The 26662-nt window shown below is 40.4% G+C and overlaps 1 protein-coding gene across 2 annotated transcripts; it reads left to right on the plus strand.

Moving 5' to 3' along the window:
• The first annotated feature begins 3687 nt into the window (after positions 1-3687).
• ZFP1 (ZFP1 zinc finger protein) lies at positions 3688-25454 on the plus strand. Of its 2 annotated transcripts, none has more exons than XM_049622625.1 (4): positions 3688-4186; positions 9526-9584; positions 20368-20494; positions 22053-25454. In XM_049622625.1, the coding sequence occupies exons 2-4, from the start codon at positions 9570-9572 to the stop codon at positions 23126-23128; spliced, it is 1218 nt and encodes a 405-aa protein (XP_049478582.1). In that variant the 5' UTR covers positions 3688-4186; positions 9526-9569; the 3' UTR covers positions 23129-25454. The 2 variants fall into 2 exon arrangements, with proteins under 2 accessions (XP_049478582.1, XP_049478583.1); XM_049622626.1 differs by lacking the exon at positions 3688-4186 and adding an exon at positions 4206-4826.
• Positions 25455-26662: the final 1208 nt, after the last annotated feature.

Raw genomic sequence — 26662 nt, forward strand, 5'->3', positions numbered from 1 at the left:
ACTCCTAAAACCAATATCACAGTATATGTTAACTACCTAGATTTAAATAAAAACAAATAAATCTAATGTGCAGTCTTGAGAGCTAACATTTTAAACATTTTTTTCCCTTTGAATTGTTAAGTAGTAGCCCAAGAATGATGACTATTCCAGTCTTTCACTAGTATTCATTAATTTGTGGAATGTATTTCTATATCTAGTAGTTATTAGTCTCTCTTTTTAAAAAAAAAAAGTCCCAAATATTCTGTTTTTCTTCCCGATGAAGTATGATATTATTCCATCAAACAAACAAACAAAATAATCAAAACAGTGCAAATAGTAAATAACAAAAATACCTTTCAGAGAATTTGATTTTTATGAATTTAGAGTTATGTATCCATCACTTCCATCCAGTATATAATTTTTTAATTCTGATAAAATATACATAACATGAAGTTTACCATTTTACCCATTTTTTTTCTTTCTTTCTTTTTTTTATTATTTTTTTTAACGTTTATTTATTTTTGAGACAGAGAGAGACAGAGCATGAATGGGGGAGGGTCAGAGAGAGAGGGAGACACAGAATCCGAAACAGGCTCCAGGCTCTGAGCCATCAGCACAGAGCCCGACGCGGGGCTGGAACTCACGGACCGCGAGATCGTGACCTGAGCTGAAGTCGGACGCTTAACTGACTGAGCCACCCAGGCGCCCCCCATTCTACCCATTTTTAAGCATACAATTCCGTGGCTTTAAGCATATTCACAGTGTGGTATAGCCACCACCACTCTCCCACACAGAAGCTCCCTGCCCAGTATGAGCTAACCCTCCATGCCTCCCTCCCTTTAGTCCCTGGTAATCTCTATTCTCCTTTCTTTATGAACTTGTCTATTCTAGATACTTCATGTAAGAGGAACTACACAGCATTGCTCCTTTTGTATCGGGCTTGTTTCATGTGGCGTATCTTCAGTGTCCATTCACATTGCAGCCTCCGTCAGAACTTCATTCTTTTTTTGGCTGAATAATATTCCATATTATTCCAAATGTACGTATATACTACATTTATTTATCCATTCTTTTTTAAAAAACTTTTTTAAAAGTTTATTTATTTTGAGAGAGAGAGAGAGAGAGAGAGGAGGGGCAGAGAGAGGGAGAGAGACAGAATCCCAAGCAGGCTCTGCGCTGACAGTGCTCTCTGACGCAGAGCTCAATCCGATCATGAGATCATGACCAGACCTGAAACCAAGAATTGGATGCTCAACTGACTGAGCCAGCCAGGTGCCCCTACTTGTCCATTCTTTCGTTGATGGACACTTAGGTTCTTTCTGCCATTTGACTGTTATGAATAGCAGCCAAATGCTGCTATGAATATTGACGTACCAATACCTTTATGAGACTACCCATTATTGTAATTAAAAGTTACTTGTGGGGCGCCCATGTGGCTCAGTCACTTAAGCATCTGACTCTTGACTTAGGCTCAGGTCATGATCTCATGGTTCGTGGGTTCAAGCCCTGCCTTGGACTCTGAGCTGATGGTGCAGAGCATGCTTGGGATTCTCTCTCTGTCTGCCCCTCCCCTGCTCGTGTGCTCTCTCCCCCTCTCAAAATAAATACATAAACTTGAAAAAAAAAAAAAGCTACTTGCTACCACTCTGCACCTACGAGAATGGCCAGAATCCACCACGCCGGCAGCACCAAACGCTGGCAAGGATGTGGAGCAGCAGAACTCTCACTCACTGCCCGTGCGGGTGCCACATGGCACAGCCACCTTGAAAGACATTTTGGCAGTGTCTCACAAAACCAAACCTACTCCTACCATACGATCTAGCAGTTACGCTCCTCAGTACCTACCTAAATAAGTGACTTTATCCGCACACAAAACCCTGCACGTGAGTGTTTGTAGCAGCTTTATCCATAATTGTCAAAACTCGGAAGCAGCCATTCAATAGGTGAGTGGATACATAAATGGTGGTACATCCACACAACAGAATATTATTCAGTGGCAAAGAAATGAGCTATTGGGGCACATGGCTGGCTCAGTCAGTGAAGCATGGGACTCTTGGTCTCCACATTGTGAGTTCAAGCTCCACGTTGGGTGTAGAGATAAAAATGTTTTAATCTTAAAAAAAAAAGAAAGAAAGAAATGAGCTATCAAGCCGTGAAAAGATATGCAGGAACCTCTAATGAATATTTCTTTTTTAAAAAAATTTTTAACGTTTACTTATTTTTGAGACAGAGAGTGACAGCACACAGCGGGGGAGGGACAGAGAGAGAGGGAGACACACAGAATCTGAAACAGGCTCCAGGCTCCACACTGTCAGCACAGAGACCGATATGGGGCTCGAACTCACGGACCACAAGATCATGACCTGAGCCCAAGTTGGATGCTCAACCATCTGAGTCACCCAGGTGCCCCATCTAATACATATTTCTTTTTTTTTTAATGTTGATTTATTTTTGAGAGAGAGAGAAATACAGAATGGGAGCAGGGGAGGGGCAGAAAGAGAGAGGGAGACACAGAATCTGAAGCAGGCTCCAGGTTCCGAGCTGTCAGCATAGAGCCTGATGCGGGCCTCAAACTCACAAACCGTGAGATCATGACCAAGCTGAAGTCAGACGCTCAACTGACCGAGCCACCCAGGGGCCCCTCTCATGCATATTTCTAAGTGAAAGAAGCTAATCTGAAAAGGTACATACTATATGATTCCAACTATTCTAAATTATGCATACCTAAAAATATCAGTGTTTTCCAGGGGCTCAGGGAGGGGGAGGAGGGATGTATGGTGGTGTATACATGTCATTATATATTAGAGTAAATCCTAATGTAAACTATACAGACTTTGGGTGATGTGTCAATGTACATTTCATTATAACAAATGTACCACTCTGGGAGGGAATATTGATAGTGGATGAGCCCATGTATATGCAGGGGCAGGTGGTATATGCAATATGCAATTTTTCCTCAAATTTTGCTGTGAACATAAAACTGCTTTTAAAAATAAAGAAAAAAGTTGGGGCACCTGGGGGTGGCACAGTCAGTTAAACTTCTGACTCTTGATTTTGGCTCAGATCATGATTTCACATTCATGAGTTGGAGTCCGTGTCAAGCTCCACGCTAACAGTGCAGAGTCTGCTTGGGATTCTCTTTCTCTCCCTCTCTGCCCCTCCCCTGCTTGCCCGTGTGCCCACACACGCGCGTGCGCAGACACATACACACGCAGACACACACACACACACACACACACACACTCTCTCTCTCTCTCTCTCTCTCTTAAATTAAAACAAAATTTTTAAATTAAAAAATAAGCTAGTTACAGCACATGATATCTTTAGGGTAAATTTTATTTTTTAAGATTTTATTTTTAAGTAATCTTTACGTCCAACAAGGGGCTCAAGCCTTTAACCCCGAGATCAAGAGTCACGTGCTCCGCAAGCGCCTCTGATCAATTTTATTTTTATTTTTTAAAAATATTTTTAACGTTTATTCACGTCTTGAGAGACAGAGCGTAAGTGGGGGAAGGGTAGAGAGAGAGGGAGACACACAATCCGAAGAAGGCTCCAGGTTCTGAACTGACAGCACAGAGCCCAAAACGGGCCTCGAACTCACAGGCCTTGAGATCATGAACTGAGCTGAAGTCTGACGCTTAACGGACTGAGCCACCCAGGCGCCCCATGGTCAATTAGATTTTTAAAAAGTGAGAAAGGTATGCACTTAATGTTACATACGGTTATCTTTGAGAAATTAGAATAGATACCTGCTTTTATTTTATACATATTTTCTAATTTAAATACGTTATCATGGATTACCTACGTAATCTTTCAAAGTCAGGTTTGTTTTTTTTAATTTGGGAAGAGGTGGTTGTAATCCATAACCCTTGCTGCGGTAAATGGACCGTCCAGGCCAGGGATTATTTTAGCCTCATGCCACCCGCTAAACTAAATGAAGACTTTCCAGAGAGTCCCTACAGCGGGGCCCCAAAGACTTATGGGAAGTGTAGTCCCGAGGTTGGATGAACCACCCCTCAGAGGACCCTGGGACGGCTAGCAGCCCTTGCATCTGCGCCTGTGCAGTGCTGCGAGCGCGCCGGTGGCTGCCCTTCCCCCACCTCCTGCCGCGAGTGGGTGACAGGGCCCCGGTCTCCGCGCATCTTCGCTGACCGGCGCCGTGACCTGGCTTGGCACTGAGCCACAAGTGGAGGCCGTGCCCCTCCAGGTATGAGGGGGGGCTGCCATGCAGCTACGCGAGGGCTGGGGGCCGCGGAGGAGGAGATGAGGGATGGGCTCCTGTCCGCGCAGGGTGGGAGCCCAAACTTCAGCGACTTGCAGACGTCGGTGACCCTCGGGGCGGTGTCCGGGGCCGCCCCGCGCCGTCCTCCGCACGGGGCTGGCGGGGCCCGCCTGGCCGGACGTGCGGGGGCGGGGACGGCGGCGAGGGAGGGCGGCGGCGAGGGCTCGCCTTCCTCCCTTTGTCAGGAGAAGCGCCTCCGACCGGCCGCCAGCGTCTCCTGTCGAGCGGGAGCGAGTCCGGAAGCCCGGGCGGGTGCGCGCGTGACCAGGCCCCGCGGGCGCGGGGCGAGGCCGGGGGCGGGGCCGCACACACCTGGCGGCGCCCGGAAGCCGCGTGCTGAGTGCCCGAGCATCACCTGGTGCAGGGAGGAATGAAAGCCCCAGCAAGTTTCCCGATGCACGCGGCGTACCAGGGGAGACCTCTGACCTCTTTGCGAAAGCCTTTTCGGCTAAGTGTTCCTCTAATCCTCACACCTAGCCTGTGACGTCGCTAGTTTCTCAGTTGCAAATGAAGGAAAAACCGGAGGCTCAGATGGGTGGAGTACCCGAGCCTCCCGGTATTTTGTGTAAGTGGCACATGTTTTTTCATTTTCCTTTTGATTTTGTTCCCTGATAGTTTTGCCTTGCAGGCGTTTTGAATTAATTTGTAGTTGAATTTACTGCTCTTCTCTTTTATGGCACTCAGAAGCCTTTACCACTTTGAGATTACGCAAGTTGATTTATGATTTCCACTGGTACTTTAGAATTATTCGCATTAAAAATCTGCCAATACTTTTATTATGATCCGATTAATGGCTGCATTTAATTAGGGAGAATGGACACCTTTATGATGTTGGATCATATTGTAGGCCATCCCAGTGTTCAAGCCCTGTTTTGTCTCCCTTAAGTGCACTTTATAATCTTTATAGAAGTTTGTCATTTAAAAAAAAGGTTATCATTTTTATTTATCCTTATGTAGTGTATTGTTGAAAATGTAATCATTTTTCCATCATTTCATATTTTTTCTCTTGTATTTGTTGATATTTTCCACTGTTCTTATTTTGTATATTTGGGATTTCTCCCCCTTTTTGTTTTTGTCTTCCTTAATTAGCATAGCTAATGGTTATCTATTATTTAAAAAAATGTTTTTAAGTTTATTTATTTTGAGAGAGACAGAGACAGCATGAGCAGGGGAGGGGCAGAGAGAGAGAGAGAGAGAGAGAGAAAGAGAAATCCCACACAGGCTCTGCCCTGTCAGCACAGAGCCAGACACAGGACTTGAACTCACTAACCCACACTAACTGTGAGATCATGACCTGAGCCACAATCAGGTCTCACACCAGGCTTAACCAACTGAGCCACCTGGGTGTCCCTCTATTTTTATTATTAAAGAATAACTCTTTAATATCTGTAGCATCTGTAGTAGTGTCTCCTCCATCATTTTTGATAATGGTAATTAATGCCCTCCTTTTTTTTTTTTCCCTTTTGGTCAGTATGGCTAGAGGTTTATCAATATTATTGATCTTTTCAAATAACCAGGTTTTGGTTTTATGGAATTTCTCTATTGTTTTTCTGTTTTGAGGGATTTTTTAAATGTTTATTTGTTTATCTTGAGAGACAGAGTATGAGAGTGCATGGTTGGGGCGGGGGAGAGAGAGAATCCCAACAGGCTCCACCCTGTCAGCGCAGAGCCCCAAGTAGGGCTCAAACTCACAAATTGTGAGATCATGACCTGAGCTGAAGTCAAGAGTCAGATGCTCAACCTGCTGAACCAGCCAGGTACCCCCCTGTTTTGAGTTTTATGGATTTCTATGCTTAACTTTATTATTTCCTTCCTTATGCTTGATTTGGGTTTAACTAATTAATTAATTTTTTTTCTGCTTTCTTAAGGTGGAAACTGCAATAATTGATTAAAATCTTTCTTTTCTAATACAGTTTAATGCTATAACTGTTTGTAGTTACAGTTAATGTAGGTAATAATTTAATGCCATAATACTACTTTAGTTATATCCCTCAAATTTTGGTATGTTGTGCTTTCATTTCTATTCAGTTCTATGGGTTTTTTAAACTTGTGACTTCCTTTTTCAACCCTTGGTTATTTAGGAATTTGTTGTTTAATTTCCAAGTATTTGGAAAGAAGGAATTAACAGATCTCTTTCTAGTAATTGATTTCTAGTTTAAGTCTATTTTCACCAAAGAATACACTTTGTTACAAATTTCATTTCTTTAGAATGAAAGGTTTGTTTTGTGGCCAAGAATATGATCTATCTTGGGAATTTTTAATATATAATTTAATGACTATTGTGCTGCTGGTGGTGGAGTCTTCTATAAATACAAAATGAGTCAGGGTGGTTGATAACGTGGTTCTATTCTTCTATATCCTTACTGGTTTTCTATCTACCTGTTTTGTCACTGAGAAAAGAGTATTGATGTCTCCAACTATGATAAATTCACTCCAATTGTGAATTTATCTGTTTTTTTTTTTCTTTCAGTTCTGTCAATTTTTGCTTCTTGTATTTTGAAATGCTTTTGTTAGGTACATATACATTTAGGATTGTTATGCCTTCTGGCCACTTGACACATTCACCAGGTGTTGTTTATCACAGTGACGTTATGTAATATCACTCTATTTCTGGTAATATTCTGAAGTTTACTTTGATATTAATATAATCACTCTCTTTTGGTTAGTGTTTGCAAGGCATATCTTTTTTTTCATCCCTTTACTTTTGATCTAGCTATGTTTTTATATTTCAGACAAACCGCTTATAAACAGTTAAAAGCAGTTGGCGGGGCGCCTGGGTGGCTCAGTCGGTTAAGCGTCCGACTTCAGCTCAGGTCACGATCTCGCGGTCCATGAGTTCGAGCCCCGCGTCGGGCTCTGGGCTGATGGCTCGGAGCCTGGAGCCTGTTTCCGATTCTGTGTCTCCCTCTCTCTCTGACCCTCCCCCGTTCATGCTCTGTCTCTCTCTGTCCCAAAAATAAATTAAAAACGTTGAAAAAAGAAATTAAAAAAAAAAAAAAGCAGTTGGCCTTCCTTTTTTTTATCCAGTTTGACAACCTCTATCATTTAATTGGTGTTTTATACCAGTTATTAAGATGGTTCAATTATGGGGCCCCTGGGTGGCTCAGTCGGTTGAGCTGCCGACTTCGGCTCAGGTCATGATCTCACAGCTCATGAGTTGGAGCCCAGCATCAGGCTCTGTGCTGACAGTGCGGAGCCTAGATCCTGCTTCAGATCTGTGTCTCCCTCTCTCTCTGCCCCTAACCCACTTGCATTCTGTCTCTCTCAAAAGTAAATAAACATTTAAAAAAAAAAAAAAAGATGGTTCAATTAAAATCTACCATCTTGCTAGTTTGTTTTCTACTTGTCCTGGTTGGTCTTCATTCGTATTTAACTCTTTTTCCAACTGCTTTTGTATTAGTTGGTACTTTTATGATTTCATTTTTTTCCTCCACTATTAGCTTATCACTTATACCCCTTTAAAAATTTTTTTTGTTGTTGCCCTGGCATTTACAATACAAATCTGGAGTTAATCACAGTGGACCTTTAAGTAATATTTTACTGCTTTACGTGTAATATAAGATCTTTATAATAATATACTCTCCAATTTCATCATCCCATCTTTTGTACTATCATATGTTGTAGTTTTACATATGCCGTAAGCCCACAAAACTTAACGGGCTATTTTTTGACAATCATTTGTCTTTTAGAGTGATTAAAAGTAAGAAGGTTTTCTTTAGAGTCATCTTTATTTTAAGCATTCCCATAGATCTTTATTTCTTGTGTAGATCCAGGTTTTTGTCTGGTATCATATTCCTTCTACCTGAAAAACTACTTTAAATATTTCTTCTAGTACAAGTCTACTGGTAATGAATTCTCTGTTTTTGTTCAAAAAGTTTTGATTTCACTTTCATTTTTTGAAGGATGTATTTGCTGGGTATAGAATACTGGGTTGATAGTTGCCCTGCTTTTTTTTTTTTTTTTTTTTTTAAGTACTTCAGGGGCACCTGGGTGGCTCAGTTGGTTAAGTGTCTGACTCTTGATTTCGGCTCAGGTTATGGTCGCAGTTTGAGAGCTCGAGTCCTGCATTGGGCTCTCTGCTGACAGTGAAGAGGCTACTTGGAATTCTCTCTGGCCCTTCCCTGCTTGTTCTCTCTCTCTCTCTCTGTCTCTCTCTCTCTCTCTCTCTCTCAAAATAAAGAAATAAACTAAAAAAAATAAATAAAAAATAGGGGTACCTCGGTGGCTCAGTCATTTGAGTGGCCAACTCTTGATTTTGGCTCAGGTCGTGATCTCACAGATCATGAGTTTGAGCCCTGCACTGGGCTCTGCACTGACAGCATGGAGCCTGCTTGGCATTATCTGTCTTCCTCTCTCCCTGTCCCTCCTCTGCTCTTGCTATGACACACTCCCAAAAATAAATTAAATAAATAAATACACACATACATACATACATACATACTTTAAAGATGTCACTGCATTGTCTTCTGGCTTGTATAGTTTTTGATGAGAAATTGACTGTGATTCTTTATGTAGTTCCTCTATATAATGTGTCATTTTTCCCTCTGGCTACTTTCCAGACTTTTTATTTAACCTTGGTTTTCAGTGGTTTGAATATGATGTCTTACATATTTGTTTGGTTTGGTATTTATTCAGTTTAGATAAACTATTTAAGTTTCTTAGATCTATAGTTTAATATCATTATTTTTTAAAAATCCTCAATCATTATGTCTTCAAATACCTCTTCTGTCCCATTCTTGATTGTCTTTTTGGGATTCCAATGACATGTTTGTTAGGCCATTTGATATTGAACTATAGTCTTTGGATTCTCTATTTATTTAATTTTTCATTCTACTTTGTTTTTATGTTTCATTTTGGGTAATTTCTTGCTTTCTTTTCCATTTGATTTTTTCTTGCAGTTTTCATCTTTTCTGAAATTTCCCATTTATTTATGTTGTCCACCTTTTCCATTAAAGCTTCTAAAATATAAATCATAGTTATTTTAAATTCTCTGTCTGATAATCATCAGTTGAAGTTTGTGTTGATTGCTTTGTCTCTTGATAGTGGGTTGTCTTAGTTTGGCCTTTTCTGGTGTTTCGTAATGTTTGATTGAAGGTAAGTGTTGCCACCATGATTGTTTAGGTCCCTTCTGAAGAGGGCAAGGGACTCTCCCAGTAGGTGGTGTTTTCCCCAATGATGTGTAAGGACTTGTAAATAAGTCATTGTAGGAGTTCCAAAGCAAGTCACATCATTAATAACAGTATCTTCCTTTTTCTGTCTTTCAGTTCGGCCTTCATAGTTCTCAGCCTTTACCCCAAAACTACAAAAAATGAACAAATCCCAGGTGAGTTGTTTTTCCCAATTTTGTTTTTTCAGTGCATTTGAGGAAGTTTATAAGGACCAAGAAAATGAAATATAAAGGCAGAGATGAGCAAAACTTAAGGAAAATGTAGTAAGAATAATTGATCAATACCAGCAGCCAAAAAGCAAACCAAGTTAATTGTCTTGAATTGATTATGAGTGGCATCTCCTTCGTTCTCTGATATCGGGTCTGAGTAAATTTTATGGACCTTCATACAGATGGTGTTTTGGACAACATCCCCAGAAACGATGGGTTTATCAGTTTGTCTCTGGTTGTTTTGTATAGCTTTCTTCACTGCAAATGCAGGATTTTGTGTGTATCTTACTTTTTCAGTCAAATTAGGATGCCAAAAAACTCAGTAAATATCTGGGTGTGTATTAAATTCTCCCCCCAGACTTCCACAATACCATTACTTTCATGAGTAGCTTTCATGAGTAGCTTTACTGTCATTACTTTCATAAGTAGCTTTCTTTTTTATTTACTTTTTATTATTTTTTTAAATTATTTTTTAATCTTTATTTGTTTTTGAGAAAGAGAGAGACAGCATGTGAGCAGGGGAGGAGCCGAGGGAGAGGGAGACAAAGAATCTGAAGTAGGCTCCAGGCTCTGAGCTGTCAGCACAGAGCCTGATGCAGGGCTCGAACTCACGAACTATGAGATCATGACCTGAGCCGAAGTCAGACACTCAACTGACTGGGCCACCCAGGCGCCCCAGACTTTTTATTATTTTTTTAATGTTTGTTTATTTTTGAGAGAGAGAGAGTGTGCGTGCGTGCCCATGCGTACGAGCTGGGAAGAGACAGAGAGAGGAAGACATAGGATCCGAAGCAGGATCTGCACTGTCAGCACAGAGCCTGATGTGGGACTCGAACTCACAAACTGTGAGATCATGACCTGAGCTGAAGTCAGACGCTTAACCAACTGAGTCACCCAGACTCCCCACTTGAGTAGCTTTTCAGAGTTTATATGTACATATTTACATGAGTACAAATACAGGTTATTATAGGAAGCATATTAATCATGCTGATTTGTTTATATGTGTTTTGTTTTTAATTACTAGACTTCATTTTTTAGAGCAGTTTGAGTTTACAGAAGATGTGAGTGAAAAGTACAGGGTTTTTGTGTATTCCTTCATTCCTTCCACACACACAGCTTACCCTGTTATTAACATCTTGCATTAATGTGGTACACCTGATGCTGTTCATGAACCAATATGAACACTTTAAAATCTGTAGCTTACATTAGGTTTTATCCTTGGCGTTGTACGTTCTGTGGATTTTGACAAATACATAATGACACGTACCCACCATTGAAGTTTCATACGGTATAGTTTCCTGCTCTAAAAATCCCCTGTGCCTCATCTATTCATCCTTCCCGCCCCACCCGCTCAGCCCCCACCTCCCTGAGCCCCTGGAAATTGGTGATCATTTTAACTGTTTGCATAGGTTTGCCTTTTCCAGAATGTCATATAGCTGGAGTCATACAGTGTGTAACCAGTGGTTTTTTTCACTTAGAAATATGCATTTGAGGTTTTTGTATATCATTTCATGGCTTGATAGCTCATCTTTTTTTACCACTGAATAATATTCTGTTGTGTGGATGTACCACCATTTATGTATCCACTCACCTATTGAATGGCTGCTTCCGAGTTTTGACAATTTTGGATAAAGCTGCTACAAACACTCACGTGCAGGGTTTTGTGTGCGGATAAAGTCACTTATTTAGGTAGGTACTGAGGAGCGTAACTGCTAGATCGTATGGTAGGAGTAGGTTTGGTTTTGTGAGACACTGCCAAAATGTCTTTCAAGGTGGCTGTGCCATGTGGCACCCGCACGGGCAGTGAGTGAGAGTTCTGCTGCTCCACATCCTTGCCAGCGTTTGGTGCTGCCGGCGTGGTGGATTCTGGCCATTCTCGTAGGTGTGCAGCAGTATTTCATTGTAATTTATAGTTCCTTAATGACATGATGTCGAGTATCTTTTCATATGTTTATTTTCCATCTCTGTATTTTCACTGATGAGGTGTGTAGTAAGGTCTTTAACCCATTTTTAAATCAGGTTGTTTTCATATTGTTGATTTTTAAGAATTCTTATATATATATTTTGGATACCATTCCTTTATCAGGTATGTGTTTTGCCAAGATTTTCTCCCCATCTGTGCCTTGTCTTTTCATTCTCTCAATTTTGTATTTTTATCACTCAGTAACATATCCGAAGTCTTTCCGTAAAAAAACTTAGCGTTTCCTTATTATTTTATTGTGTAAGGAACAGAGTATATAAGGCATTGTAATACTTTTATGTACATCATAACAATATGTATAACAAATATGTGTGCATTAAAGAATAATAAGAAAATGGGCACCCATGTACCTTACCCAAGTTAAGAACTAGAACATTCTCAGGGCGCCTGGGTGGCTCAGTCGTTAAGCGTCTCACTTTGGCTCAGGTCATGATCTTGTGGTTCGTGAGTTCAAGCCCTGTATCAGGCTCTGTACTAACAGCTCAGAGCCTGGAGCCTACTTTGGATTCTGTGTCTCCCTCTCTCTCTGCCCTCTACTGCTCACATTATCTGTCTGTGTCTCAAAACTGAATAAACATTAAAAAAAAAATTAGAACATTCTCTGTTCTTGATGATACATTCTCCCATTGAATCATCCTAGTAGGTATCCTCTATCTTGACATTTTTGTCGATTACTCCCTTGCTTTTCTTTTTTTTTTTTTAATTTTTTAAAAATGTTTTTTTATTCATTTTTGAGAGAGTATGAGTGGGGGAGGGGCAGAGAGAGAGGAGACACAGAATCAGAAGCAGGCCCCAGGTTCTGAGCTGTCACAGAGCCTGACGTGGGGCTCGAACCTACAGACCGTAAGATCGTGACCTGAGCCCAAGTCAGATGTTCAACCAACTGAGCCACCCAGGCGCCCCTCTTTCTTTTCTTTTTTTTTTTAAAGTTTATTTTGAAAGAGAGCAAGCAGGGGAGGGGCAGAGAGAGACTCTGTGCTGATAGCACAGAGACTGATGTGGGGCTCGATCCCACAAACTGTGAGATTGTGACCTGAGCCAAAATTAACAGTCGGATGCTTAACTGACTGAGCCACCTAGGTGCCCCTCCCCTGCTTTTCTTAAAGATTTTACCACTTATCTACATACATGCCTCATCAACATAAAATTTAGTTTTGAGAAACTGTAACTGGAGTTTATATTGCCTTGTGTTGCATAATTTTCTTTCTGATCGGTGGAGTTCTCTTTTCTTTTGCTTCCAGACCCTAAGATTTAAGATGTCCTTATATGCACCCATGTTCCCTTTTGTCAAGACTTGGGTTGTTTTGTTCTGTTTTAATCGCTGTTTATTTTAAAGTTTTATTAGGCAGTATTAACCAAAGAGAGATGAAACCACGCATGCATTATTGGTGACAGTCTAAAATGATACCGCCTTACTGGGGAAGCAGTGTGTCAAAAGTTATCCAATAAGCATAAGTCTGGTTGTGTCCTGCAATTTTGCTGGTATTGGATAAAGGTTTCTAGGAGAAGATGAGCTGAATACAGTCTCTGAGTCAGTCTGGCTTCAGCTTTTCTGAGAATTTCCAAAAATTCCGTTCGGAGAAGTCATTGGCAAGGTCATGAGAAACATAGGAAAACATAGGGCTCACATGGTTGGCCTATCTGGCAGGGTCAAAGTGTGAATCAGGTATTGAATGTCTGGTAGAAATAGAATTAAACCAGGTGGTTGCCTGTATTCGCTGCTTCTTAGCCTAGTGGTAGCTGCCAAGTGTCAGGAGTCCACCAAAGCAGGACGCTTGTGTAAGGTGGAGTGTCATCTGATGCAGGGCAGCCTGGTGCGGAAGGTAGAAGTAGGAGATGTCACCAGCACACGTTGAAAACAAGTCAGACTGAGTGCAAATAAGAAACTGGGCCAGGCTCACCCAGGCATTCCGCCCTCGGGTGAAAAAGGTGGTCCCGTGGCAGGAGGCTTTTTGTGTATGACGGCCCTCCAAACGCCTGCTTTTGAGTTGCACTGTTCCCATGTACGACAAGCAGTTTGGTGTCGATAGACGTCCCTGCCACCCTGCAGTCTCCTTCGAACTCCTGGGGATTTCCTTCAGCTCTGGTATCGATCTTTCGTTTGCCTCTTCCCATGTCTTTGTCTTTTTTGGGGTCACTGTTGTTTTATTGGCGTACCTTTTTTAGTATCTTCTTAAGAAAGGGTACGGGAGAACATTTTTTTAGGCTTTACGTTTCTGAAAATATCTTCATTCCATTGTGATACTTGCTTGATGGATAGCATGAATGTGGATTTGTCCATCCGTTGCTCTGGTTCTGTCAGTTTTTGCTTAATGTAATTTGAAGCTGTGTCATTGAGCGCATGCACGTTTATGATTGTTCTGTCTTCCTGACGGACTTACCCTTCTGTCATTTTGGAATCCTCCTCTTTATCTCTGGCAATATAAATATAGCCACATCTCCCTTTTTATGATGAGGTGGTGTATTTTTTAAGTGGCTTCTGTAGGGATTATAGCTTATATACTAATCACCTTGAATTAATGTTATACCACCTCGATATGGTCCAAGAACAGTATACAGTATATTGCGGTGAATTCTTGCAGCTTTTATTTGTCTCTATACGCCTTTTGACCTTTGTTTTGAAAAACGTTTTTCCTGGGGATAGAATTCTAGGGCTTCTTTTTTCCGTAAGTATGTTAAAGATGACGTTCTGTTTTTATCTCACTTCTGTGGTTTCTGTTAAGAAATGAGTCTTCACTTTTATTGTTTTTCCCTGAAGGAAAGGAATCTTTTTCTTTTGGCCACTTGCAAGATACTCTGTTTTTCTCTGGCGCTCACCAGTTCGAGTGTGATGTGTTTAGGTATACTTGTCTTTACATTTATTCTGCTTGGGCTTTATTAAGTTTCTTAGATTTGTGGTTGATGATATTTACCATATTGGGGAAAATTCTTAGCTGTTATATCTCAAATATTGCTTCTGTCCCATTTTTTTTCTCCACCTGTGAGACTACACATTATATATTTTTTGTTTTTAGCATTTTAAGCAATGGTATATTAGACTTTTGGGCCATACTTCACATTTCTTATGTTTTAACTTTTCCCCATTTTTTTCTCTCTGCTTTAGTTTGGATATTTTCTTATTGGCCTGCCTTCGAGTGCACACTTCTTCTGCTGAATCTAATCTGCTATTAAGTCTATACAGTGTGTTTGAAATTTTAGTTGAAAACGCTTTTTGCAGTTCTGTAATGTCCATATGCTTCCCTTTTGTAGATTCCAGTTCTTTGTTGAAATATTCCCCTATTTTCATCTACATTATTCATCTTTTTCTCTGTATTTTTTTTTCCTCTTACGTAAACTCACAACCCCAAGATCAAGAGTTACACTCTGCTGACTGAGCCAGCCAGGCGCCCCTCTCTGTATTCTTTAGCATATTACTTTACAGTTAATCTGAAGTCTTCTGTACTAACTCTAACCTACGGATTCTCTCTACATATGCTTTTGACTGTTGATCTCTTGTTTATTGTTTTATTGTGCTATTTTGGTTTTTCACGTGTCTCGTCATTTTTGTTTGTATGGTAGACGTGTATGACACACACTTCTGCTCTGAAGAATGTTACGTTTTGTTTTGCCAATCATTTCACTGTCTGGCAGAACAAAATTGTTGCCCTCTACTAATTCTCCTAGAGGTTTTCCCTCCTACTTGCACATATTAGGAACCACCCAAAGATCTGAGGTGAATTTTTGTGCAGAATTTTAGAGCCCCTTCTCTATGCCTTCTTTACCTTCATTGCTTTGCCCCCAAATCTCAGTTGCTTTGCAGACCCAAATGCTAATTTTTCTTTTTTCAATGTAGCAACAGTGCCGCTTGCTACTTCAGTTCTATTTCTCTGCGCTACTGTTTAAAAATCACCTTTAGGGACATTTATGCTGTATATAGAATTCAAGATTGATATATTTTTTTCTTTCAGCATTTTTATCATCGTTGGTAATGTGGGCCTCCCGTCACGGTCACTCTTCTTTCACTAATTGTAGCCGTGCAGTGGTTGCTAATACCTGCAAGTTGTTATATGTATTTGTCCAGCTTTTATTGTTGTTTTCCTCTCTCGGAATTTTGAAGTGATCGCTTTTTAGTGTTGTAGTCATGAAGTACAAAGGCCTTTCTACCTATCAGAACGTGACCTTTTAGTTGTCTCCTGAAACTTGTAGAATTTGCTCTTTGTATCCACTGTTTTCATTTTTTCCTGATGATTTGTGTTTTAATTCCTGTTTGCATGACAGTTCCTAAGATAGTTCTTCTCACCTTTTTTTGGTTTGATTTTGTGAAGCGTGAAAATGCAGAGAAATACAAATGAAAATGGATTAGGCTGAGCTATATGAAATAGCAGTGTTTGTATGTACAACAGTTGCCTGTCAGTAATTTCAGTATGGCCCAGCCTAATAATTGTCAACCTATTACAGTATCCAAGTCAAGACTGAACATCTTGGCTTATTTGCTTCCATACACTATGTGTATTGAAGGCTGTTATGTTGCACAATTCACACATGAATTCTGTCTCATCCGCTTTCTCACCATCATGGTTCTGACCTCCCTTAGCAGGCTCCCACTCCTGGCATTAAGTCACCTTATTCAATGCTAAAATCCTGTTGACCATTAAAGATTGTTTCCTCACTTTAGAGGTGGCCAATATTGTAAGTTTTGTGCAGGTCTGTCCACTTCTTTTCATATTTTTTACACATTAAATAGAATTGATAGAATTTGGGGTCATGATATATACATATTCTTGGAATTCTGTTTCACTAATTTTTTTAATGAATTATTAATGTTCCTGTGCTAGCTTTTCTGTACCTTTTAAGGCTTTGTTATTTAAGTTTGCGTCTTTTTTTTTTTTTTTTGAAGACTTGTCTGAAGTCTTTTTTTTTTTTTTAAAGACTTGTCTTGACCTTTTATTAAATGTTTATTCTATTTTATTTTATTACTGGTTTTCTTCTCCTTGTCACTTTGAGCATTTTTCTTCTTCTGGTGTGTCAAACTATATTTTTATATTTCTTTTAAAGGTTTAACTTACTCTTTTTTAGCTTATATTTTAAACAAAACTTAAAAAGCTAATCACGATTTATATTTTCCTTCCAAACAAAATACTTTCTCTGTGTCACAACTCCCAGGTTTCTGGCATCCAAAAATTAGTTTCAGCTAATTATTTAATACCTCCTTCCCGGAAACATCCCATATATACGTATTTTAATAACTTATTTTGCTGACTTATTTGCTCCCTGATGCTTTTTATGTCCAACTGATTCTTGCTAGGTTTGTCTTCTTTATGGTTCACATCGTTTTACAGCAGTAAAAAAAGCTAGCACTTATGTGACATTTACTATGCAGTAGTTGTCATTTTAGATCAGGCTGTTAAACTATGTCCCTGAGCCAGATGGCATTCTGCCTTCCTTTTATATGGCTCACAGCTAAGAGTGGTTTTTACATTTTTTTAATGGCTATGAAAAAAATCAAAAGAATAGTATTTCACGATGTGAAAATTACATGAATTTCACATTTCATTGTCCAGGAATCAGGCTTTTTTGGAACATAGCCGTGCCTGTGTGTTTGCGTATTTCCTGTGCCTGCTTTCACGGTGCAGTGGCAGACTTGATTGGTTGTAGTTGAGACTACATGTGGTCTGCGGAATCTAAAATATTTACTACTTGGCCCGTTGTAGAAAGTTTGCCAACTCATATTCTAGCATTTTCAGTACTTTGAAGATACTCTGTTGTTTAATGGCTTACATTGTTTCTGTGGAAAAATCAGCTAGCAGTTTTATTGTGCCCTTTTAGGCAGTGCCTCCTTTTTCTTTTGGGATTTTTAACAGTTTTGTGATGATGTGCATAATGTGATTGCATTTGTTCTTCTTGGGGTTAATGGTCTTCTGTGGTCTGAGGAGAGTTGTTTTGGAAAATCTTAAAAAGTCTAACATCCAGAGGGGAGAGTGGAAGGAATAAGACACTTTTAACAAAAGAAAGCAAAATGATTGTCACAAGAGATACAAACAAAATACTCCAGGGTTTAAAACTGAATAGGAACTCACAATAAGGAAGGATCACATCTAAGTGTGATGTAAGATGTGATCTTACTGGGAAGACCTTTGCTTAGAGAGGAAAGCCATGGGAAAGAGGGATGGAAAAGAAATCTGGTGTTGAATGCTGGGCTAGCGGTTAGTTTATCAGTTTTCAGGAGGTAGTGAATAACCATGTCTAATCAAGGTAAACATTAAAAAAAAACATTTTTGACTTCTCTTTTCATATTACAATGGGTTAATCAGGATGTAACCATCGTAAGTCAAGGAGGATCTAATAGTTGGACGAGTTGAGGGAGGGGTATTAAGAAATGGTCTGTTTAGATGTCAGATATGCTTAGCTCTACCTCTCTTCATGACCATAGGCTTTCTGGCCAGAACACCACATTCCTTCCAGATGGAAACTGTATACTGTCTTGGCAAAAGTTTTTGAAGTCTGTCATGCTTGACATCTAATGCTATGGTATCAGAACTGTGTTTCATCAAGTTTTTGAGTTTTTTGTTTGTATGGAGTATGGAAAATAAGGAGAATACGGACATTTTTCATATTTGATGGTAGAGTCATTTCTAAATTATCATAACTTGAGTCCAAGTAATGTGCCACGGGTTTCTCCCCCTGTTGGTCTGGCAGCCATACAGAAGTTCTTATTGCATCTATCATTTGGCCCGGTGGATATAGATAAAGAAAATCCATGTAGTCGTCTTTCAGGCCAAGAAATAGAAAACAGCCAGGATTCTTGAAGCTCTTGTGAAATCCTCACTGTGTAGCTGGAACTAGTTCATTTTTATTGCTTTATAACACTCAATTATTTTAGCATACCGTAAGAAATCCATCTATTGATGAGCATTCGTTTTTCTGGCTTTGGGGTCCTATGGAAAATTTAACTGTGAACATTCTTTTTTATTGATTTTTAATTTTTTTTTTTAACATTTTCATTTTTGAGAGGCAGAGAGAGACAGAGCATGAGTCGGGGAGGGGCAGAGAGAGAGAGGGAGACACAGAATCAGAAGCAGGTTCCAGGCTCTGAGCTGTCAGCACAGAGCCCGACGTGGGGCTTGAACCACAAACTCTGAGATCATGACCTGAGCGGAAGTCGGACGCTTAACTGGCTGAGCCACCCAGGCACACCTGATTTTTAATTTTTTATGGAGATAGAATGACATATAGTATTATTAGTTTTATGTGTACCACGTTATGATTCGGTAATTCTATATATTGCTAAATGATGAGAAGAAGTCTGGTAAACATCCATCACCAAATATATATATATATATTTTTTAACTGTAATGAGAACTTTTAAGATCTGTTCTCTTAGCAGCTTTCAAATATGCGATACGGTATTGTTAATTGTGATTACCACACTGTACGTTACATCCCTATGTTGTATTTATTTTAAAACTGGATGTTTATACCTTTTGATCCCCTTTACCCCATTTAGCTCATTCCCCACCCTGACAACCAATCTGTTCTTTGTATGCATGAACTTGGTTGTTTTGGTTTTTGTGTTTTGTTTTAGATTCCACATAGAGGTGAGATGATACAGTATCTGTCTACTGTACTTAGCATGATGTCCTCAAAATCCATTCATGTCGCAAGTGGCCAGATTTTCTCTTTTATGGCTAAGAAATACTCCGTTGTGTATATATGCCACATATTCTTTATCTGTTTGTCTATTATCGGACGCTTAAGTCTCCCTATCTTGGCTATTGTAAATAATGCTGTAGTGAACGTGGGTGTGCATAGATCTTTTCAAGTTAGTGTTTTTATCTTCTGTGGATAAATACCCAGAAGTGAAATTGTTGGATCATGTGATAGTTCTATCTTTTGAGGAACCTTCACAGTGTGTTCCCAAGTGGCTGTATCAGTTTCCCTTTCCACCAGCAGTGCACCAGCGTTCTCTCCATATCCTCACCAACGTTTGTGATCTCTTGTTGATAACAGCCATTCTAACAGATGTGAGGTAATCTCTCATTGTGATTTTGGTTGGCATTTCTCTAGTGATGTGCTGAGCATCTTCTCTTGAATCCGTTGGCCGTATGTAGGTCTTCTTAGGAAAAATGTCTGTTCAGATATTCTGCCCATTTTTTAATTGGATTGTTTTATCAGATGATTTGCAAATATTTTATCCATTTAGTTGGGTGCCTTTTCATTCTGTTGGTGGTTTCCATTCTGTGCAGGTGCTTTTTGGTTTGATATAGTTCCATTTGTTTATTTTTGCTTTTGCACCATTGGTATGGCTTGGATATGGTAGAGAGATCTCTACTTACGTCTGACATTTTGCCTGGTAATTGGAAGTTCGTCTGCTGCCTTTAAATATTTGAAGGTTTAATTAACTCTTTAATAATGTCTGACTTGATACCCCCCAACACGAATATCTAGGAGTATCATCTTTGTCCAGATAACATTAAATACTGTGTATTTGTTTACCTATTTATCTTCCTCTACATATTTTCAGAGGAGAAACAGTATTTTATTAATCTTAGATACCTGTTCTATATGGCAAGTGCCAGAGATCTAGGGGATCTACATAAATGTTTTATTTATAAACATATTTTTTGGAAACATGAGAAAACAGTGAAGATGTACAGTCGGCGTCCTATGTAGATTTTACAAGGTAAGAATAAATTTTCACATATCCTTCCTCCATTGCCAAATGCTGATCATTTCAGAACGAATAGCCATCTGAGCAATATGCCGTTTCAGGGATCGGTTTCGTTCACCGATGTGACTGTGGACTTCACTCAGGAGGAATGGGAGCAGCTGGACCCCTCACAGCGGATCCTTTACATGGACGTGATGCTGGAGAATTACAGCAATTTACTCTCAGTGGGTAAGCACAGCTTTTAGTGCAGCTCCGTGTTGGCCTAGCATCTGTGTCCTTGCTCACTTACCAAAAATTCTGCGCTTCTGAATTACTACCATGTGGTTGTGGTCTGCGGCTTCAGGTGTTAAAGCCGAGAGACAGTTCTGCCTTCTTTATTTGGGGGATTTCTCAAGTCTAAGCAGTTGGGAGCTGTGTTCCGCCGTCAAGTTCTCTGATATTGTCGAGCCAGATGTGATTTTCAAGTTGGAACAACAGCAAGAGGTGTAGATAGCATAGCAAGAACGGTCAGGTCAGAACTTTCTGGGGAAGATGTCAAGAGAGGGAAGGAGCATCAGAAGCCAATCCACGCAACATCCTAGGGGTCATGAATAGGTTGAACTATTTTCAAATATTTTTTAAGGATCAGTTTTTCAGATCCTTAAACCTTAAAAGATGGCCAATACCAGATGATTCCTCAGATATCAAAATCCTACCTCCAACTATCGTCTGTCTCTGCTTAACATTTTTTGTTGAACTTTTATATTTTTCTCTCACACTTGACCCTTGACATTTACCTAACCTGTCTTAAACCTTTGTGATTAGCTCCTCTTTCATTCGTATTCCCAGTTTGCCAGAATGGTGACTTTGATATTTTAGGTGATGGAATTGGTGTAATAGATTCTTCTTTAGTCTAAGAGTGATGCATTGTCCTAGACACAAATGCCAGCAAGATCACCAGAGTCAGGAATGTCAAGGCTGGGTCAGTCTGATCCTTAAGATTGCTTCCGCTAACAGCAGCGCCAAGACCTGTTTAGAGAAGAGATCGAACACATTAGAAGGAAAAAAATAAGGTGTTTCAATGGAAAAAAGTAAAACACATGATTCTGTCGCAAGGATCTTGAACCCTTGGATTTATTTTCTATTTCCTTCAGACTATGGGTTCTGGATCTTGTCATCCATTTGCAAAAGTTGTACATGAGAGATTTGGATCTTGGCGGGAGGATTATGTCTGCAGGCCTGTGAGGAGCATTGCTGTTAGCAAGGTGTGTGGCTTGCAAGAGCAGAGGAGAAAAAAACCGGGAGAGAGACTAGGAGTGTGGAGAGGAAGTGCCCGTCTGACCACAGCAGCTCAGAGCCTAAGTGGCAGTTGCTAAACTCAGATCTGCCCAGGCTGCTTGCTGTTCCCTTCGCATCTTCGTCCACTTGTTCTCTTGGTCTGTGCTGACTGTTCCGTGTCCCTGAGGACACGCTGAACCTCCTGCATCCCTCGACTTGTCAGCTTGCCTACGTCATTTGTGCCCTGTCTGCTGCCCTGTGTTTTTATTTCATTTTACCTTTTAAGGTCGTTCTGTAATCTGGCAGTGCTACTCGAGTCCATTGTCAGCTTCCATTCTTTTTTTGCCACAGGCTTTTTTGGTCTTTCCAAGCTTAAGAACTAGGCAAAATTTGCAACGGAGACTTCTTAATCCTGGAAGCCCGGATCCCACACACAGAGACAGCCCTACGATGGAACATTGGTGGAGACTTCACATTCTCTAACATGGCAGGAAGGGGCTGACAGCGTGTCTCGTGTGCTCTTTCCTAGAGGTGTGGAAAGCTGACGACCAGATGGAGCGGGACCCCAGCAACCCAGATGAGCAGGCGAGACCATTTATCATTTTTAAGAACCAAACCCCAATTGAGGAAAGAGGTAATCTCTTTGAAAAAACATTTAATCTGAGCACAGATTTTGTTTCCTTAAGGCAAGTACCCTATAAATACGACTTATATGAAAAAACCTTGAAGTCTAATTCAGACTTACTTAATGGTAATAGAAGCTATATAAGAAAGAGAGCTGATGAGTGTAATGGATTTGGAAAAGCACTCCTCTATCTGAAGCAAGAGAAAACCCATCATGGGTTGGAATACTCTGACTATAATAAAAGTGGGAAAGTCTTTAAAGAAGCCATTTTTAAACATCAGAAAATACGAAATTTGGTACAACCTTTTATTTGTAATTACTGTGACAAGGCTTTCTCCTTTAAGTCACTCCTCATTAGTCACAAGAGAATACACACTGGAGAAAAACCTTATGAATGTAACGTGTGTAAGAAAACCTTCTCCCATAAGGCAAACCTCATTAAACATCAAAGAATTCATACGGGGGAGAAACCCTTTGAATGTATTGAATGCGGAAAAGCTTTCACCCACCAGTCAAACCTCATCGTTCACCAGAGGGCACATATGGAGAAGAAGCCCTATGAGTGCAGTGACTGTGGCAAGACATTTGCCCAGAAGTTTGAACTTACTACCCACCAGAGAATTCATACAGGAGAACGACCCTATGAGTGTAACGAATGTGCAAAAACCTTCTTCAAAAAGTCCAACCTCATTATACATCAGAAAATTCACACGGGGGAGAAACGCTATGAGTGCAGTGAATGTGGAAAATCCTTTATCCAGAACTCACAACTGATCATACACATGAGAACTCACACGGGAGAGAAACCCTATGAATGTACCGAATGTGGCAAGACATTCAGCCAGAGGTCAACCCTGAGATTACATTTGCGAATCCATACAGGAGAGAAACCATACGAGTGTTCTGAATGTGGGAAGGCCTTCAGCAGGAAGTCCCGACTCAGTGTCCATCAGAGGGTTCACATGGGGGAAAAGCCCTGAGACTGCAGCTAGCTTGTTCTGTGGAAAAACCCGAACCCTTCCAGTGGGGGGACAGACTGCACAAAGGTACTGAAGGAACGTGGAAATGCGGGGGGGACACAATCCATCAGATCAAAACACAGGTAAAAACAGGATCCCCTAAGAACAGCCTCATACCCAAAGTTAGATATGCTGCCCAGCTAAAGCGTACATCCAGTTGTAAATAGACACGCGTAGTCCTGTTACAGTGAGCTTTTTAAAATCTTGAATTATTCTGGGCAGCAGCATAAAGGATCTGCAGGCCATACCCCGGGAGTTGAGTGGCTGTGTATGAGATTATGCCCCAAAACACAAATCTTGTCTTACATCTATACATGTAAATTTAACACAGTCACTGGGAGTTGGAAATTCTTGTCCTCTGATAGGACATGAGTAAGATTTTCCATACTAAACACCACGTGTCTTTCAGTACCTTTACAACCCAGTACGCATTCCACATGAACTAGGTCACAGTTTTAGTAGCGTGTAGCTTATGTTTTCTCCTGCTACTTGCTGGCATAGGTAAGTTGGTCGGACCGTCGTTATTCAGCTGCCTCTTCAATAAACAGAAGACAATGTTGAAGGTTTAACTTGCTTCGGAGGTTGCTAAAAGCATTCTTCACATCAATATATAAGTGAGAGATAATTAAGAGGGGATTTAGGGAGTGAAAGACCACTGTGGGCTGTCACTCAGTGTAGGCACCACAGCTGGAGAGAGTGCCCACGTCCCTCGTGCGCAGTTCCTTTGCAGTGGGGTGTTTACATACAAATGCATGTCTTTTAACATACTGTGTAACCCATAAACTACTTGTGCTTTTTTTTGTGTTCTCCTGTTTCTCTTAATATTTTATGGATTGTCTTAACAAAAAGTAGGATGTGTATGTGGTTCACAAATGTTACATTTCAGAGACTTCAGAGAAGAAAATTAAATGTCTTAGTGCTTTTTCAAATGTCCACGTGCACAACCCACTTTAAAAATGCATTTTTGCCACATCCTGTTTAAAGGAGGCATTTTCACTCCCTGGGTTTCACTGTCATCAGCCAGAAGCATTTCCCTTTGGAACCTGAGTAAAAGTTAAGCCTTTCTTTTAAAGGTTCACACACACTTTTAAGTTAGACTTTTCAGTGATCTCTCCAGATGTGTTTAACAACCTAAAAAAACTTCTTGCCTAACTCAGAGGTAAAGTATCTTACTATTGACTTCAGATTCCCAAGTTCCTCTCCCTGTCAGTCATGAATCACACACTAGAATTGTCACTGGGAACTGGCCTTTCTTTTTCCTTGTTTTTGAATATCATTGATGTGCTGTGACCACCCAGGAATGTGAGTGACTTTCTGAACAGATTCACCGAACATCTATAGTCCAGTAAGTTTGTCTTTCTCAAATTGTCATCTTGTCTACTACTGGCAAGGAAGCAGGGAAGAAGATTCACCTCACACACTGCTGTTAGAAATGTAAGTTGCGACTCTGTCTCTGAACATCAGGAATATGTGTAGCCTTCAGGGCACCTGGGTGGCTCAGTTGGTTAAGCATCGACTCTAGGTTTCTGCTCAGGTCATGATCTCATGGTTCGTGAATTCGAGTCCCCCATTGGGCTCCACCCTGACAGCATGGAGCCTGCTTGGGATTCTTCCTGTCTCTCAGCCCCTTCCCTGCTTGTGCTCGCTCTCTACATAAACATTTAAAAAATATATACATACTGTTTAATCCAGGAGTCTCACTCCTGGGGATCTATCCCTAAGAAAAAATAAAGTGCCAGTACTTAAGATTATATGTTTATCAATGTATATTGTATTTTTTGATAAGGACAAAAGAAAATGTGAACAACCATCACTAAGAGAATGATTGAATAAACTGCAGAAAAATATGCCATGGCTGGCTGGTGTTCCATGGAAAAGAATGTGTAGGAGCAGATGCCTCCACATCAGATTGGGGGGGTGGGGGGGGAGGTTGTGTGTACACCATGTTTTTAAAATAAAGGTCTAAAAACCTTACATGTATGTATATCTGTGTGTATTTTTATTAATTTATGGACCTGGAGAATAGCATTCTCCTATATCAACATAATTACCATTAAGTCCAATGGAAAATTGCTCATGTATTCCTCGGTCCCTAAGTTAACCCTCATTTATACTAAAACAATACGCTAAGTCTTCATGCAGCTAAGTAATTAACATTAGTTAACGCCATAACACAAGGCAGGTTCCCTTCCTCCATAACAAACAGCTCTGTGCTGTTCTCCAGCTCTAGCTTTCATAGCTGTATGCTGTGTGTGAGGCTGTGTTCTCCATGAAAACCTGTATTTGGCATTCATTGTTCACACAACGAAACCGTTCACACACACACAAAAATAGTAAAGACAGACACCTGGGTGGCTCAGTCGGTTAAGCGTCCAACTTAGCTCAGGTCATGATCTCCAAGTCCGTGGGCTCAAGCCCTGTGTCAGGCTCTGTGCTGACAGCTCAGAGCCTGGAGCCTGCTTCGGATTCTGTGTCTCCCTCTTTCTCTGCCCCCTCCTCCGCTCTCACTCTTCTTTCAAAAATAAACATTTTAAAAAAGAGGGGGAGAGACCAAGATGTAGGACGTCCTCTCACACTGGGAAGTATGTGTTTGAAGGTAGTGGGAGGCCTGTGGGACTGGCCTCAGATCACTTTGCTCAGGACAACAGATGCTGTACTGTTGAAAATCAACTCGGGTTTTGTTTGCGATAAGGATCAGCCTAGGGGTGGGGTAAGGACTAGCTGTGCTCAGCTGGTTTGGCTGAACTAGGTGCAGGAACAGCCTCAAGAGTGGGCAAAGGATAGCCAGGCCTAGGCGAGGAAGGGGCAGTTGACAGGTACCCTGCTGCGACAGACTCATTGATAAACAGGCCATCTGGAGGAATAGGTGATCGATAGCAGGTGGAAAAATTTGACCTCAAACAGGTTAAGCTGCTGAGAATGCTCAATATGGCTCCCCTGTGGCCTCAGGAGGTCAAGTGCTAATAAATACTAGCAACAGCAGCTGCCACCAGACCAGTAGTAATTACAGTACTTCTATTAGTGATGATGCTGAGTAGTATTGCTTGCTTATTCTGCTCTTGGCAACATGCTGCTATTTGCTTTATATGCATTAGCTCATTTAATAGTTAACCCATGAGACAAGTTTATTATTCTTATTTAAAATGAAGAAGCAAGTTCAGAGAGGTAAGGAATCTGCTCAAAGTACATGAAGTGGTACAATACTAACTCTAAGAATAATATGAAAAGTTTACATATTTTAATCTAGAACCACCAAAAAAAAAAAAAATCATGAGAAGAGGTATATCTAAGATGCCAATAGATAAAACAGAAAGCCAAAAGTATCTTTAACCCAAAGAAGAAGGAAGAAAGAAGAGGAAGCCTGAAGGGAAAACAGAAAACGTAAAGTAAAATGGTAGACCCAAAGTTCAACCATTTTAATAAAAGATATTGTCTAATGGATAATAAAAATAAGACCAAGCTACATGCTCAGTAAGAGTCATGTTTTTACGATAA

This window comes from Panthera uncia, assembly GCF_023721935.1.
Source record: "Panthera uncia isolate 11264 chromosome E2 unlocalized genomic scaffold, Puncia_PCG_1.0 HiC_scaffold_20, whole genome shotgun sequence".
NCBI lineage: Eukaryota > Metazoa > Chordata > Mammalia > Carnivora > Felidae > Panthera > Panthera uncia.